The sequence below is a fragment of the Dipteris shenzhenensis genome, chromosome 2 (genome assembly GCF_047967505.1).
Source record: "Dipteris shenzhenensis isolate YYH24624 ecotype China chromosome 2, Dip_SZ_1.0, whole genome shotgun sequence".
Lineage (NCBI taxonomy): Eukaryota > Viridiplantae > Streptophyta > Polypodiopsida > Gleicheniales > Dipteridaceae > Dipteris > Dipteris shenzhenensis.
The window spans coordinates 57,962,487-57,978,498 of NC_141597.1; the positions used below are offsets into that span (position 1 = coordinate 57,962,487).

General features: G+C 46.8%; 1 protein-coding gene across 3 annotated transcripts in view; it reads right to left on the reverse strand.

Moving 5' to 3' along the window:
- Positions 1–16,012, reverse strand: part of LOC147905045 (phosphatidylinositol 4-phosphate 5-kinase 9-like) — a 134,028-nt gene that overhangs the window by 56,451 nt on the left and 61,565 nt on the right. For all 3 annotated transcript variants that reach the window (XM_087389556.1, XM_087389563.1, XM_087389548.1), the window contains one exon: positions 12,781–12,968. In XM_087389556.1, coding sequence (XP_087245682.1) covers positions 12,781–12,968 — 188 coding nt within the window. The remainder of the gene's footprint in view (positions 1–12,780; positions 12,969–16,012) is intronic.

Genomic DNA, 16,012 nt, shown 5'->3' on the forward strand with positions numbered 1-16,012 from the left:
TCTTGGCCCTAGACATAGTAGAGAGAGTGTATCTCAGCTTATTGACTCACATGGGGTTTTACAGACAGAGCCAGATGACGTCTTACGCATAGCTTCAGATTTCTATGCCACCCTCCTTACTGCTGATCCTGAGACACACGATATAGAGGATGCTAGACAGGGTATTTGGCAGAGTATCCCAGTGTTGGTGAATCCGGATATGCATGTTCTACTTGACGCACCTTTCACCAACACAGAGTTCAGGACTGCACTTTCAGCCCTTCACAAGGGCAAGTGCCCAGGTTTAGATGGCCTCACTCCGTCTTTTTTCATTGCATTTTGGGATATGATTGGAGACTATATTACTTCAGCCATGCAGGCCATTTGGGACTCTGGCGAGATGCCTGAATCGCTTACAGAGGGCCTCATCCACCTTATCCCAAAAGGAGGTAGCAGAAATTTATTGTCCCAGTGGAGGCCTATCACACTTCTGGGGACTTGTTACAAGATTCTGGCCAAGGCTATCAGCCTCCGATTGCAGCCACTTCTCCCTGATCTTATCCACGACACTCAGACGGGATTTGTGCATGGCAGAAGTATTTTTGATAACATTTTTTCTTTCTGGGAAGCTTCAGAGTGGGCCGTGCAGAGTGGCCAGAATCTTGCCATTCTACTGTTGGATTTTGAAAAAGCTTATGACAGAGTAGATTGGAGTTTTTTGGAGGGCACCCTTCTACGCTTTGGATTCACTGATGTTTGGATCAGAGGTGTTTCCTCTTTGTACAGATCAGCCCATAGCCAGGTACTTATTGGTGGGGTAAGGGGTGAGAGATTTCAGATTTCGAGATCAGTCCGTCAGGGATGCCCCCTTGCTCCTTTCCTTTTTTTATTCGTGGCCGAAGCTATGAGCATCTATGTTAGATCTCAAGCTGACATCTTTGGGCTGAGACTTCCTATCAGAAGAGAAGAGGAGCTGCTTGACAGTGAGTTGGCTGATGACACAGCGATTTATTTGGATGCCTCTCCACAGACATTGACTTCTTTCAGGACAGCATTGGATTTATTTTGCTTGGCGGCAGGAGCGCAGATAAATTGGCATAAATCCAATGGCTTTTGGATCAGTGATGAGGACACTCCAGTTTGGGGACTTGACATAGGGTTCACTTGGGTTCAGAGGGGTGTGCCTATCAGGTATTTGGGCTGCCAGGTCGGCTTGGGTATTTCTACCACGCAGCAGTTTGCTCCCATGTTGGAGAGCATCAGAAGGAAGCTTCTCTTTTGGAGCTCAGCCAAGCTGGATCTTGCCTCTAGAGTTGTGGTGGTCAACCAGGTCCTCTTGGCCACGGCCTGGTTTATTTGTTCATGTTGGTGCCGTTCTAGGGACTGCATCATTCAGCTCAGAAGACCGATCAGGAACTTTCTCTGGAGTGGGCTTGATGGCACAGCAGATGCCTTAGCCAGAGTGGCTTGGGAGACCCTCATCCTCCCTACACAGGATGGGGGTCTCAATATTATTGATCCAGATTTACAGTGCAGAGCCTTACTTTGCAAGATAGTGGTGCGAGGACTTATGCCAGGACAGGAACCGTGGAAGGACTTTCTTATCAGCAGCATACAGAGGTGCACACCTTCCTCAGGAGGAGACTGGATGAGCAGTGTTAGATGGATTTTCACCTCAGCACACCTCAGATCACCTTCATCCCCTCTCATGGTTGCCATTCTGAAAGCTTGGGCTAGTTTCAGAAGCTCTCTTCGGAGGATTCCTCCTTCCTCCCGGGAAGAGATTGATAGGCAGCCCATCATGTGGAACGACAGTATTTTAGATGATCGTGGCAGACCACTGGGTGCCTCACTCTACATGCAGTGGGCCAGGTGGGAGAGGGGACCTGCTTCTTCTTTGGGATCTTGGAAAGCCTTCCGTAGGCTTCCAGAGGAAACCAAGTCAGGGTTGACAGGACATCTCAGAGGGAGTGCAGGGAGGATCTTGCAGATTGAGTCAGCCCTTCCAGAGGCTTGGATAGACACAGATGATATGCCTCTCACTACCTCCACTTGGGCAGGTACTTTCTCGAGAGGCGGGGTTCCACTTCAGGTCTTAGCCTTCCGAGGTGCACAGGAGGATGCTTTGGTTTTCAGTGTCCAGGATGGTGGCAGATTGCTCAGATCTACAGATGATATATTGCTTGAGTCTGCTTTTCAGCCTATCAGGGTCGTAGGCCTTTTGATGCAGGGATCAGATTCAGAGTGGTTCTTAGACCCTGACCCCCAGTTACTCTCCACCGGGTCTTGGAGACTTTGGCTCTATGGAGGAGTTCCCATCAGGTATTTACAGTGGGACCCCGGAGAGTGGGAGTGGATTGACGCGGGGCATCGAGAGAAGACCATCCCCTTCTTTCGTTACACGGTCAGTAATGCCAGGAGATTTCAGCTCAGTAGTAGAGGTTGGAGACCCTCCAGAGTTCCTCATTGGGAGACTTTTGGTATTACTGCGGATCAGCAGAGGTACTTCTGGAGGAGGCTCTGGAAATCCCACAGGAATAGAAAGATCACTATCTTCTTTTGGCTTTCTATTCATGGAGGGATTGCAGTGAACCTTTGGAGGTCCAGATTCGGAGCCGACCCTACTTGCCCTCGTTGCCTTTCTGCTTCGGAGTCTATTCAGCATTGCTTATGGGATTGCAGACAGGCGAGATTGATTTGGATGGGGATAGCCAGGATCTTCAGTCACTTTGCCCATTCCCCACTCTTTATGACTTGGGGCTCGGTGGCTTGGCTTTCTCTTACAGGACCTCAGGTTTTCTATGAGGGACTTGACTCCTCCCGGGCCATTTCGGTTCGACATCATCGGGTTGAGCTCTGCTCGTTGGATGTGGTTACACACCGTCCTTTTACAGCTGTACATGCCTCTGTGGATACTTCTTGGGAGATTATAGCGAGCATAGCAGCCTGGCATATCTGGAGATCCAGATGCACAGAGGCTATGGAGGGTACTCAGGTTCATCCCTCGCACACATTGGCTAGTATCTGGACAGACATCGTACACACTCTGATGGCCGTATGGACGGGTATGCAGGGGGACTCCCGTGTAGCCTCAGCTAGGAGGGCTTCTTTCTTCAGGGAATGGAAGGATTCTCCTTTCTTCTCTGAATCTACTACAGGGTTGAGATGGCACTTTCAGCCTCAGCCTTGGTTTCTTTCCACCTCACTCTGAGGGGGTTTTTTATTATCCTCATGATTTCATGATGTATTCCGCTTTGAGCTTGCTCTCGCGGGTTTTTGTTCTTACTTAATAGAAGTCTTTTTCATGGAAAAAAATGCCTAGTCAGTGTGCATGTGGGATTGCAGGTATTCCCTAGAATAGGAAATTGTGTCAGAGTGCCAGTACACTGAATTTTGTCAGTTTGTAGATACAGTGTTCTAGCGGTGTTTTATTATTATTATTTTTTTAAAAACCCCAAAACACCCATTGACTTGAATGGAAGCAGAAGAAGGAGCTTCCACGATGGACCCTGTAGAGTCACGAGACCGGCCGACCCAGCAGGTGTCGCGCCCAGTAGCTCACACCTTATCTGGCAGGATTGCATTACTTGAGGATGCCTTGCAACAGTTAGTAGCGCAACAATTACAGGCAAATGCAGGGCACTCTGAACTTAGAAGAGTGATACACAGTATGTCTGCCAGACCTTCTTGAGATGAGAAAGGAAAGGCTCCAATGGAACCAGAGTCTAGTGTCCATACGGTCGAGCCTGGGAAGGCTAAAGTACCTAATATTGTCAATTATAGGCCAGAAAAGTATTCTGGTCGGATGAATGACCGTAAATCTGATGTCATTGAGACCTGGTTACACAAATGGGACGAGGCGTTCGCCATTTGTGGAATCAGAAATGATATCAAGAAAATCTGCGAGGCCACTCAAATGTTTAGTGAGGCAACGGATCGGTGGTGGATTAAACAACAGAAAGATGGTATTGCATCCACTACCTGGGAGGGGTTTAAAAGGGAATTTAGGAAACACTTCTTACATCCTGGCGAAGCATCCCGAACTTGGGATCAGTATAGAAACCTTCATCAGAGAAATTTGTCAGTGGCAGAATACACTGATAAGTTTCGAGAGAGCATAATGAAGGTTCATGAACCCCTACCTCAATCAAAACAAGTGAAAGATTTCATATTTGGATTGAATGATCGGATTAAAATGGAAGTTCGGGCTAAGTATGCGAACACGTTGGATGATGCAATAGCCATAGCCCTGAACTATGAAGATGCCAAGGGCAGCAGGCCAAGTGGGTTTGCGCAGGTCGGAACCCAGTATGGGTACCAGAAGAAATCTGGGTTTAAGAAGAAGTGGATTAGTAAAGGGAGTGGTTCTCAGCCGAGTGGTTAAGCCAAGCAGGCGAAACCAACTGAAACTCCTAAATCAAGTACCACCATTAGAGTGAAGAGGAAAGTAACACCAATGGCAGCCCGGGCTTGGTCAAAGTCTCCCTTAAACCCAGAGCAAAGAGAAAAAGCGAGGAGAGAAGGCTTGTGTTTTGGTTGCCTTCAGTCTCATCAGTGGAAGGATTGTCCACGAAATAAGGATCGTCGGCGGATGGCTGAGATGGTAGTCTCAGAATGCGACGTGGAAATGGAGGGAAGTCCCAGAGCGGAACAGATGCAGATTCAGCTAGCGAGATCTTCTCAGAGGTTAGTACCTTGTTTATTATGTGTGTCTGTTGCTAAGCTAGTAACAAGTGCACCTGATAACATCCTATCTAGGCCCGCAACAACGGGGTATACAGCCTTTAATGATACGGAGTTAATTAAGATGAAAGAGCATATTCATGAATATGTGACACGGTGTTTTTCGTGTCAGGTAAGCAAGGCCGAGCGGGTGAAGCCACCCGGACTTTTACAGCCCTTGGAAATACCACTAAGTAAGTGGGAGAGCATTTCCATGGACTTTATTGTGGGGCTGCCTACGACACAAGGTGGATATGATTCTATCCTTGTGGTGGTTGATCGTCTAACCAAGATGGCTCACTTCATTCCGACTAGAGAGTCTGTTAGTGCCCCACAAGTGGCGGATTTGTTTATTAGACATATATTTTGTCTGCATGGATTGCCTAGATCCATAGTGTCAGACAGAGATGTCAGATTTACCGGTCATTTTTGGACAGCAGTATTTGAGACACTAAGGACTGAGTTGGTTGGGAATGAGTAGTGGGGATCATCCTGAAACGGATGGTCAGACGGAGAGAATTAACCAGATTTTAGAGGATATGCTGAGGGCATACGTGTATTTGAGGCAACATACGTGGGACAAGTGGTTGCCATTGTTAGAGTTTGCCTACAATGATAGAAAACATTCCTCTACGAAGTTTAGTCCGTTTGAATTGAATTATGGCTATAGACCAACAAATCCAACTACAATTGGAATACCTCAGAGAGTGCCTAGTGCCGCGAACTTTGTGGTTCAGATGCGGGAGATGCTAGCACTTGCGAGAGCTAATATCCGCCAGGCTATGGATAGAGCCAAGGCGTATGCGGATGAAAACCGGTCTATAAGAGAATTTAAGGAAGGAGAAAAAGTTTTTCTCACAGTTCCTTCGCACTCGAAGTCGTTGACTTCAGGAGAGTGTGCTAAGTTATCACCTCGATACTGTGGGCCGTGGTTAATTCTAAAGAGAATAGGCAAGGTAGCCTATAAATTAGAATTGCCACAGGGTTGCAAGGTGCACCCAGTGTTTCATGTTTCTCGTTTAAAGAAATTTTTGCATACTCGTGACTCACTAATCGAAGGTGTGGTTTTGTTTCAGGAGATAGAGGATAATGCAAGGCGCAAACCAACAAGAATCCTAGACTGAGGAACAATGCAAGTGCAAAATCGAAAGATACCCACGGTGTTGGTTGCATGGCATGGTCAGCCTCTATCAGAAGCTACCTGGAAATCCGTATACCAGTTGCGGAGAGTGTTCCCAGACTTTATCATCGAGGACGCTGATGTTTGAAGAGGGAAGGAATGTTATGCTCTAGCTGAGGTAGCATGACCTCGGAAGAATCAGTCGACATTTCCCTTAAAGGATCTATGTTTGTAATATATCTGTTTGCGCTTCATGTAAATGATCGAGAGGGAATTAATGTCAAGGTCCTAGGTGAGGGCTGATAGCACCAGATTAGGTGGATCTAAGGCTAAGGGCCTAATGCGAGCAATGTGCCTAGGGGCAAAGGAAATTAAAGTATCCCAAGAGAGGGGTGAAAAGATGCATTAGGAAAGGCCCTATGATGATGACATGTGGCATCTAGATCCATCTAGGGAGATGGGGCTTGTTGGAGTTAGTGAGAGAAGGAGAATGGACCTTACGTGATTTTGTTGATTTCGATTTCTCTCAGAGCTCTCACGCTTCAACAGGATTTGGCTGGGAGGATATTCTGTGGTGCTACTCCCGTGATCTACTGTAGTAAGTAGGAAATGTACGTAACATGATAGGCTGAAAAGCAGACTCAAGCAACATGTCCTCTATGGATCTGAGCAATCTACCACCATCTTGCACACTAAAAACTAAAGCATCCTCCTGTGCACCTCGAAAGGCCAAAACCTGAAGCGGAACACCGCCTCTCGTAAAAGTACCTGCCCAAGTGGAGCAAGTGAGTGGCATATCCTCTGTGTCTACCCAATCCTCTGGAAGGGCTGCCTCAATCTGCAAGATCCTCCCTGCACTCCCTCTGAGATGTCCTATCAACTAAGACTTGGTCTTCTCTGGAAGCCTGCAGAAAGCTCTCCAAGACCCCAATGATGATGCAGGTCCCCTCTCCCACCTGGACCACTGCATGTAGAGTGAGGCACCAAGTGGTCTGCAATGATCATCTAAAATACTGTCATTCCACATGATGGGTTGCCTATCAATCTCTTCACGAGAGGAAGGAGGAATCCTACGAGGAGTGCTCCAGAAACTGCCCATGCTTTCAGAATGGCAACCATGAGAGGGAACGAAGGTGATCTGAGGTGTGCTATGGTTAAGATCCACCTAATACTGCTCATCCAGTCTCCTCCTGAAGAAGGTGTGCACCTCTGTATGTTGCTAATAAGAAAGGCCTTCCACGGTTCCTACCCTAGCATAAGTCCCCGCACCACCATCTTGCATAGTAAAGCTCTGCACTGTAAATCTGGATCAATAATATTGAGACCCCCTTCCTGTGTAGGAAGGATGAGGGTCTCCCAAGCCACCCTGGCTAAGGTATTTGCTGTGCCATCAAGCCCACTCCAAAGAAAATTCCTGATTGGTCTCCTGAGCTGAGTGATGCAGACCCTAGAACAGTACCAGCAAGAACAAACAAACCATGCCGTGGCCAAGAGGACTTGGTTGACCACCACAACTCTAGAGGCAAGATCCAGCTTGGCTGAGCTCCAAAAAAGGAGCTTCCTCCTGATGCTCTCCAACACGGGAGCAAACTGCTGCGTGGAAGAAATATCCAAGCCGACCTGGCAGCCCAAATACCTGACAGGCACACCCCTCTGAACCCAAGTGAATCCTATGTCAAGCCCCCAAACTGGAGTGTCCTCATCACTGATCCAAAAGCAATTGGATTTATGCCAATTTATCTGCGCCCCCGCCTCCAAGCAAAATAAATCCAATGCTGTCCTGAAAGAAGTGAGCGTCTGTGGAGTGGCATCCAAGTAAACTGCTGTGTCATCTGCCAACTCACTGTCAAGTAACTCCTCTTCCCTTCTAATGGGAAGTCTCAGCCCAAAGATGTCAGCTTGAAATCTAACATAGATACTCATAGCTTCGGCCACGAACAAAAAAAGGAAAGGAGCAAGGGGGCATCCCTGACGGACTGATCTGGAAATCTGAAATCTCTCACCCCTTACCCCACCAATAAGTACCTGGCTGTGGGCTGATCTGTACAAAGAGGAAACACCTCTGATCCAAGCATCAGTAAAGCCAAAACGTAGAAGGGTGCCCTCCAAAAAAACCCCAATCTACTCTGTCATAAGCTTTCTCAAATCCAAAAGTAGAATGGCTAGATTCTGGCCGCTCTGCATAGCCCACTCTGAGGCTTCCCAGAGATAGAAAATGTTATCAAAAATGCTTCTGCCATGCATAAATCCCGTCTGAGTGTCATGAACAAGATCTCGGAGAAGGGGCTGCAATCGGAGGCTGATTGCCTTGGCCAGAATCTTGTAACGAGTCCCCAGAAGTGTGATAGGCCTCCACTGGGACACTAGATTTCTGCAACCTCCTTTCGGGATAAGGTGGATGAGACCTTCTGTAAGCGACCCGAGCATCTCACCAGAGTCCCAAATGCCTTGCAGGGCTGAAGTAATGTAGTCTCCAATCATATCCCAGAATGCAATGAAAAAAGAGGGGGTAAGGCCATCCGAATCTGGGCACTTGCCCTTGTGAAGGGCTGAAAGTGCAGTCCTGAACTCTGTGTTGGTGAAAGGTGCATCAAGCAAAACATGCATATCCGGTTTCACCAACAAAGGGATGCTCTACCAAATAACCTGTCTAGCATCCTCTCTATCCTGTGTCTCAGGGTCAGCAGTAAGAAGGGTGGCATAAAAATCTGAAGCTATGCGCAAGACATCATCAGGATCTGTCTGTAAAACCCCATGTGAGTCAATAAGTTGGGATACACTCTCTCTACTATGTCTAGGGCCAAGTGTATATTGACTCTACCACCCATCTGAATCCAGAAGGACTCCCGTGCATGAAAGGCATACTCTGCTCTCTGATCAAGCAATACCTGCTGATGAGCCCTTTCTGCAACAAGGCGCTTTTGAATCCAAGCATCTGAAGACCGTTTCTGCTCCTCCCTCTGCAAAGCTACCAACTGCTGGCGAACACCAATCTCACGTCTGAGAATATCTCGTCTCCTGGTACAAGCAAATGAGAGGTAGAAGTCGCTAATACCAGAAAGGGCAGCAGCTACCTATGATGGCAATGGCTGCCCACCCTGGACACGAGAAACCCATATCTGCAAAGCTGCCTCTGTAAGGTCCTCCTCTGTGTACAAGGCATCTGGAATCCTGATGCTGGCGGATCGGCCTCTCAAGTGAGGCTCTGAGATAGCCAGCACAACAAAAAAGTCGTCTGAAGTGGAAACCCCAGTAGCAATGCATACCAATCCACCTCTATCTAGTGCCCAATCATCTACATAGAATCTGTCAATGCATGCATGAATAGGCATCTGCTGCCTCCTGTTCGACCAAGAGAACAGGAGGGATTGTAGATGAATAAGAAAGGCATCATCCAACCAAGTATCTCTGCCACAGTAGTGAAAAAGGAAGGCATCCCAAGCTGCTCTCTCCAAAGAGTGAAGTCCTCCTTCTCTACCCCCTTTTTTGTATGACGGTAACTCAACCATGTTAAAGTCACCTCCAATCACCCATGAATCCGCAATGGGAGCCCAGGAGAGCAAATTCTTCCACATAATGACACGTTCCCCTCTAATGTTGGAGGCATACATGTTAAGGAAACCAACCTTACACCCTCCAATCAAGAGAATAATCCACTGAGCCCTAGAGGGAATAATGACTCCGTGTCCAACAACTAAGGGGAGAACCGACTGTGAAACTGAAATAGAAGAGCCTCCCCTAGTGCCCAAGGCAGGCGACCAAAGTGTATGGCCAGAAAGCAACTTGCCTGACTTGGCACAATCTCTAGAATCCAGTTTGTGCTCCTGAATAAATAAGATATCAATGGAACCCTAGTAACACTTGGATGAAGCTGGATCAGCTGTCTGCAGCGGTGATGTGGGACACCACCTAGACCCTGTATGTTGCAGCTACTAATCCTCATCGACGGGAGGATGTAGAGTGGAACACCTTATCCGACCTAGTGGCGGAAACAAACCCCTCAACAGGGGAAGACCTCCTGCTCGAGGAGCGAGGAATGAAACCAAGTGGCAGAAAATCAACAGGGGAAAGAACCCTGCCACCTGACAAAGAAGCCCTGTCAACAGGAAACCCAATCATTGGCTCATCAAAAGTAGAGGGCACAAACTCCTCCTCTGGGAAATCTGAAGCATCTGCCATAGCTGAAAATGAGTTCCTGTGAATCAGGCCAGACACCGGAGTGCGAAGGATCCCTTCTTAGGGAAGAGGATCAATAGTGTAAACCATCCCCTTCCCCCTATAGCAATGCATACCGATCCACCTCTGTCAAGTGCCCAATCATCTACATAGAATCTATCAATACGTGCATGAATAGGCATCTGCTGCCTCCTGTTCGACCAAGAGAATAGGAGGGACTGTGGCTGAATAAGAAAGGCATTGTCCAACCAAGTATCTCTTCCACAATAGTGAAAAAGGAAGGCATCCCAAGCTGCTCTCTCCAAAGAGTGAAGTCCTCCTTCTCTACCCCCTTTTGTGTCTAACGGTAACTCAACCATGTTAAAGTCACGTCCAATCACCCATGAATCCGCAATGGGGGCCCAGGAGGGCAAATCCTTCCACATAAAGACACATTCCCCTCTAATGTTGGAGGCATACAGGTTAAGGAAACCAACCTTACACCCTCCAATCAAGAGAATAATCCACTGAGCTCTAGAGGGAATAATGACTCCGTGTCCAATAACCAAGGAGAGAACCGACTGCGAAACTGAAATAGAAGTGCCTCCCCTGGTGCCCAAGACAGGCGACCAAAAAGTATGACCAGAAAGCAGTTTGCCAGACTTAGAGCAATCACCGGCATCCAACTTGTGTTCCTCGATTAAAAAAATATCAATAGCACCTCCAGTGACACCTGGATGAAGCTGATTCCGGATCAGCTGCCTACGGCGACGGTGTGAAACTCCGCCTAGGCCCTGTATGTTCCAACTGACTATCCTCACCGACAAGAGGATGCTGGATGGAAAGACTTACCTAACCTAGTAGAGGAGACCAGCTTTCCCTGGGCTGAAACACTCCTGCTGAGGGCAGGGAACTCAACAGGTGAAAGGATCCCTACACCTGCTGAGGGGGAGGCCCTGTCAAAAGGAATCCCAATGATCGGGACCCCTAAGGTGGAGGGCACAAACTCCTCCTCATCCATGAAAGTCGCCGAATCAGCCAGTGTCGAAAAAGAGTTCCTGAGAAGCAAGTCTGGCCAAGGAGTGCGAAGAAGACTTGCACTCGTGGAGGAAGGAGGAGAAGGACTTGCCAGGCCTCTATCAGCAGATCTGGAGCTGGGAACTTAGGAGGCCTGTGGCTGGGCTGAAGAAGGATCTGGAGTCCTCATCTGTGCATACACTCCCTCAACTGTGGCATGAACAATCTGAGGAGGATAAGTATCGGTAGCCCCCTCGTGATCAGAAACCAAAATGACTAGGGCTGGTGCATTTAAAGGCCCCTACTGTAGTATCTGGGGCTGCAGCAACATCCACCTTTGGAGTCTGGATGGCATCTGTCTGAACCGGATCAAAGGTCTCCTCCTGAGGTAAAGGAGCCACTCTGACCGCTCTCCAACGTGGTACTGGGAGTGTTGCAGGCTTTGGGTGCCCTGCTGCCCCTGGTGGTCCTGGGGTGCGTGAAGCAGGGCGCCCTGCTGCTCCTGGTAGTCCTGTCTCTGCTCCCCTCCGCTTCTCCTCTCCGTCCCTTCCCCTCTCTCCTACCCTCTCCTTTTCTCCTCCTTCCTACGCCTGTTTCAGGGCATCCTGGGCAGTAGTTTCACGGACGGAGCTTTAACAGTGTTGGAATCGGCCTTTTCACTTCGATTGGCAAATGGATCCCCATTCAGCCAATCTCTGTCCACTTCCACCGGCCGCGAGAACCGTCATTTTTTCAAAAGACGAGTTGCAGTAGCTCAAGAAAGATGTGGAATTAGAGGGCTCCACATCACTTTTCACCCACATCTTTGGGTCACATCCTTCCAGATCACAGGCTAGAGACTAGATGCTGGCGGCGTTACCAGGAGATCTCGCCCCACACCTCAGGGATATTCGACTTCTGGGACGTGGATTCTTCCAAGTGATTTTCAACTCCCACGAGTCCACAATCCTTGTTCTCAAAGCTAATCCCCTGGCTTTGGATTCGAGGAGGATTTTTCTTTTGCCCTACACCTTGGGCTTCGATCCGATCGAGGAGGATAGTCAGGTCACATCACTGTACATTAGGTTTCCTGGTCTTGCTCAGGTTTACCATCGACTTCTTGCTACTATCAGAACCACTTTCGGAGTGGTCACTGAGATTCCCCCCCTTCCTGGCATGCCTTCTTCCTCGGCAGAGGCAATTAGACCGGACGGGGTGCCTCGAGTTAGGGTCATTGTCTCTGACCCTAACATCTCAGATGACCACATCATGATTCAACGTCCAGATGGCTCTCTCTTTCGATAGAGAATCGAGATTGCAGGTAGACAAGATCAGTGCAGGATTTGCAGGACCCTTGGGCACTTTGCTAGAGATTGCCCAAGGAAGAGAAAAAGACCCAAGGGGTCTTCTGGTGCGGCTCCTTCACGTACTACCCCATCTGCACCTCCCTGCAACAAGTAGTGCATTTTTTACATGTTTAAATCGTTTATCATTCATTATCACATAGAAAATATTAGGGATCTTTAGGGGTGATCTAATAGAAGATCCTTGAGTGGAATGCCAAACAGCACATAGGTCTCTCACCCCAACACATGTAAAAAAGTGTTTAGGCACAACTTCACATGCATGGTGTTCCCCCAGAAACAGGGTCAATGTACATCATACTCTTTCTTCTCAATATGCTATGAATCAATCAGGTTGGTACCAATTGATATCAACCTGTCAAGAACAACTTAAATGATACCAATTTACCCTAACCGTGTCAACAATCATGCTTCTCTACAAAAAAAACTTGTTAAGAATCTTACTCAAGGAGAGCTTGCCGCCACGAGCGTTCCAGCTGGAATACGAAATCTAAGTCTAAATCCTTTAATGTAGTTGTCTCATCAATCTCAACTTTGTCAGTTGAACGACCTTGCCAAGACCCTTTGAGGTCAAATCTGCGATGAATCCTCAATTCTGTGCAAAACACATTCCCCATGACTACGAACCGAATCTGTACCAACAAACACATGTTATTTTTTTGCCAATAAATTGAAGACTTTGCAAAGCAGTGTTAATGAAACATAAATTTAAAAATAATCACTAGGGATGAATAAAGGAACAAAAAGACATTGAAAATAGCAAATTATTCAAATAAGACCAGAATCCCAAAAAAAAAAAACATATGAAAAATCTACATCCAGGGCTAGGTACATTTCTCAACATCACAATTTGAAAAATTACATGGTGACGCTTGTTGGAAGCCATTTTTTCTCGTGTGTGTTGGGGGGGGAAGGGGAAAGGGGGGTGGAGGGTGGGCCGGGAGGGGCGGGGGGGGTAGGGGGGAGGGGAAGAGTTTTGCTTGTTTTGAGTTCATATTTGGCTTTAGGGGGCTTAGGGAGAGTGGGGGGGTGAGGGGATGGGAATTCAACAGCCCCTATTGTTTGCTATTCCAATTGATGGGCCCCTCCTACACAATTCTGGCTGCTGAAGTTTCTCTGCTAAGAGCAGCCTTAAAGAGAAGACTGCCAAAAAATGGGCTGTATTTTCAAACGGCCCAAAACACAATAAACACGTTTTTTCTACTCTTGGTCCTAAACATGGCAGAGAGAGTTTTTCTCAGTTGATTGACGCTAACGAGATCTTACAGACCCAAATATTGTCATGTATATTGCTTCATATTTTGATGCTTCCCTCCTTGTTGCGCGAATTTTAGAGCCTGCTTGTTTAAGGGTCTCGCAAACAATACCATTATTGGTGAAACATGATATGAGGACCTCACTTGATGCACCCTTCACCAACTTGGAATTCAGGATTGCCCCTCACAAGGGTAAGTACTGAGGTTTAGATGGTTTGACCCTTTCTTTTTTCATTGCTTTTTGGGAGGATATTGGTGATTGTATCACTTCTACCTTGCAGAGCATTTGGTCTTTGGTGTTATGCTTGCTTCACTTATTGGGGGTCTCATTCATATTATCGCTAAGGGGGTTTCCAAGAACTTGATAGGTCATGGAAATCAACGCCCATCACCATTTTGGGCACTACATATACAACTCTAGCGAAGGCAATCATCCTTTGTTTACAGCCTCTACTTCTTGACTCAGTACATGACACACAAATTAGATTTGTGCATGGACATAGTATCTTTGATACTATCTTCTCATTTTGAGAGGCTCAAAGTGGGCCAGACAAAGTCGACAAGAACTTGCTATTCTACTTTTGGAGTTTGAGAAAGCTTATGATAGAGTAGATTGGGGTTTCTTGGAGGGAATGCTACTGCATATTTTTAATTCTTGGATCCTGTGTGTGTTCTCTTTTTATAGATCAGACCACAATTAGGTTCTTATCAAAGGTGTTAGAGCAGAGAGGTTTCAAATTCCCAAATCCGTCCCTTAGGGATGCCCTCTTGCTACTTTGTTATATTTGTTGGTGGGAAAGGCAATGAGCCTCTTCCTTAGATCTCGGTCGGACAGACGGGATGAGAAGCTTCTACACAATGAAATTGCAAATGACATAGCAGTTCACTTGGATGCCTCTCTTAGACCCTTGGATTTCAAGAAAACTTTGGATTTGTTTTGCCTCTTCATAGGGGCACATATTAATTGGAGTAAATCGAATGGTTTTAGAGGACGCTCCTTGAGAGTGGCTTCACTTCGATCCAGAGAAATCTTTCAGTCTCATATTTGGGCTGTTAGGTTGGTATAGTCATTTATTCATCTCTATAGTTTGTCTGGTGATGGAGAGTATCACGAGGAAATGCCTCCTTTGGAGCCAAACTGGATCTTGCCTTTAGACTACCAAGTCAAGAGCCTTGGAAAGGTTTCTTTCTTCGATACAGTTGTAGGATAAGATTGATAGGCAATCAATTAATTTTCTATTTTCAATGAGACTACTAGACCTCTTTGTGCCTCTGGGTATATGCAATGGTCCAGAGGTATTGCTGCTTCTTTGGACTCTTGGAAGGTTTTCAAGGATCTTCTTGAAGAACATAGAGACTTCAGCTGACTAGTCAACTCAGAGGGAATTGTATGAGGAATTCTTAGATAGGTGCATCTATTCCTCTAGAGTGGGCCTCTACAGAGGGGGATAGCACAGACGTATAAGTTGGATGGGTGTTTTCTTAGGCACAAGCATCCCTCTTTAGGTCATACCTCTCTTGTGGGATAGTGGAGAGGACAAGATGGTCTTTAGTGTGCAGTCAGGGGTAGGTTGGTCAAATCCTCTGATTTTGATATGATTTTTGATGCGCATTGGTCCTAGTCAAAGTTGTAGGCTTTGTGGAGTAGTGTTATTTGGCTTCTAGGTGATATGTAGACCCTCATCCGGAGGATATCCCTCTTGGTACTTGGAAGATTTGACTTTTTAGGGGTCTCCTCATAAAGTTTCTTCAATGAGATCAAGGCGAGTGGGAGTGGATTATAGCAGCAATCTCGCAAAGGGTCTTTCCTTTTTTTACTTTACAATTAATAATGCCAAGAAATTTTGGATTTCCACAAGAGTTTGAAGACCTTCCAAAGCTCATAATTGGTAGAGCTTAGATTCAGTGAGCTTTATGGAGGAGACTCTAGAATTCCCTCAAGAATAGAAAGGTCGCTCTCTCTTTCTAATGGAAAGCGGCTCCAAAAATGCTCCTCCACCACTAATTCACTACAATCCCTCCATGAAAGGAAATCCATGTGGCATTAGGATGTATAGTTTTTGTCAACTTCATGACGTCCCTTATTCTTGTGAATCCATAGAGAGAGCAATGAGGCACAAATGTAAAGCTTTATTCAAAGAGTGGTTACATATATAGGCAACTGCCTCCATGTTGGTAGATCCCAGATCCACAATCATCTCCATGATTATCTCAATCAGTCACCTCCTATGATCACTCACTCATCACACCAACCTGACACACCTAACTGATGAGTCACTAGAACCTTCTAGCACACCTACACTCACACACTCCTTGCATAGGACTCCAAGTCCATAGGCATACACACACACACATCAATTTGCCCCTTCATTCCCCCCCACAAATTCATGACCTCATCCCTCAACACTAGTACATGGGAT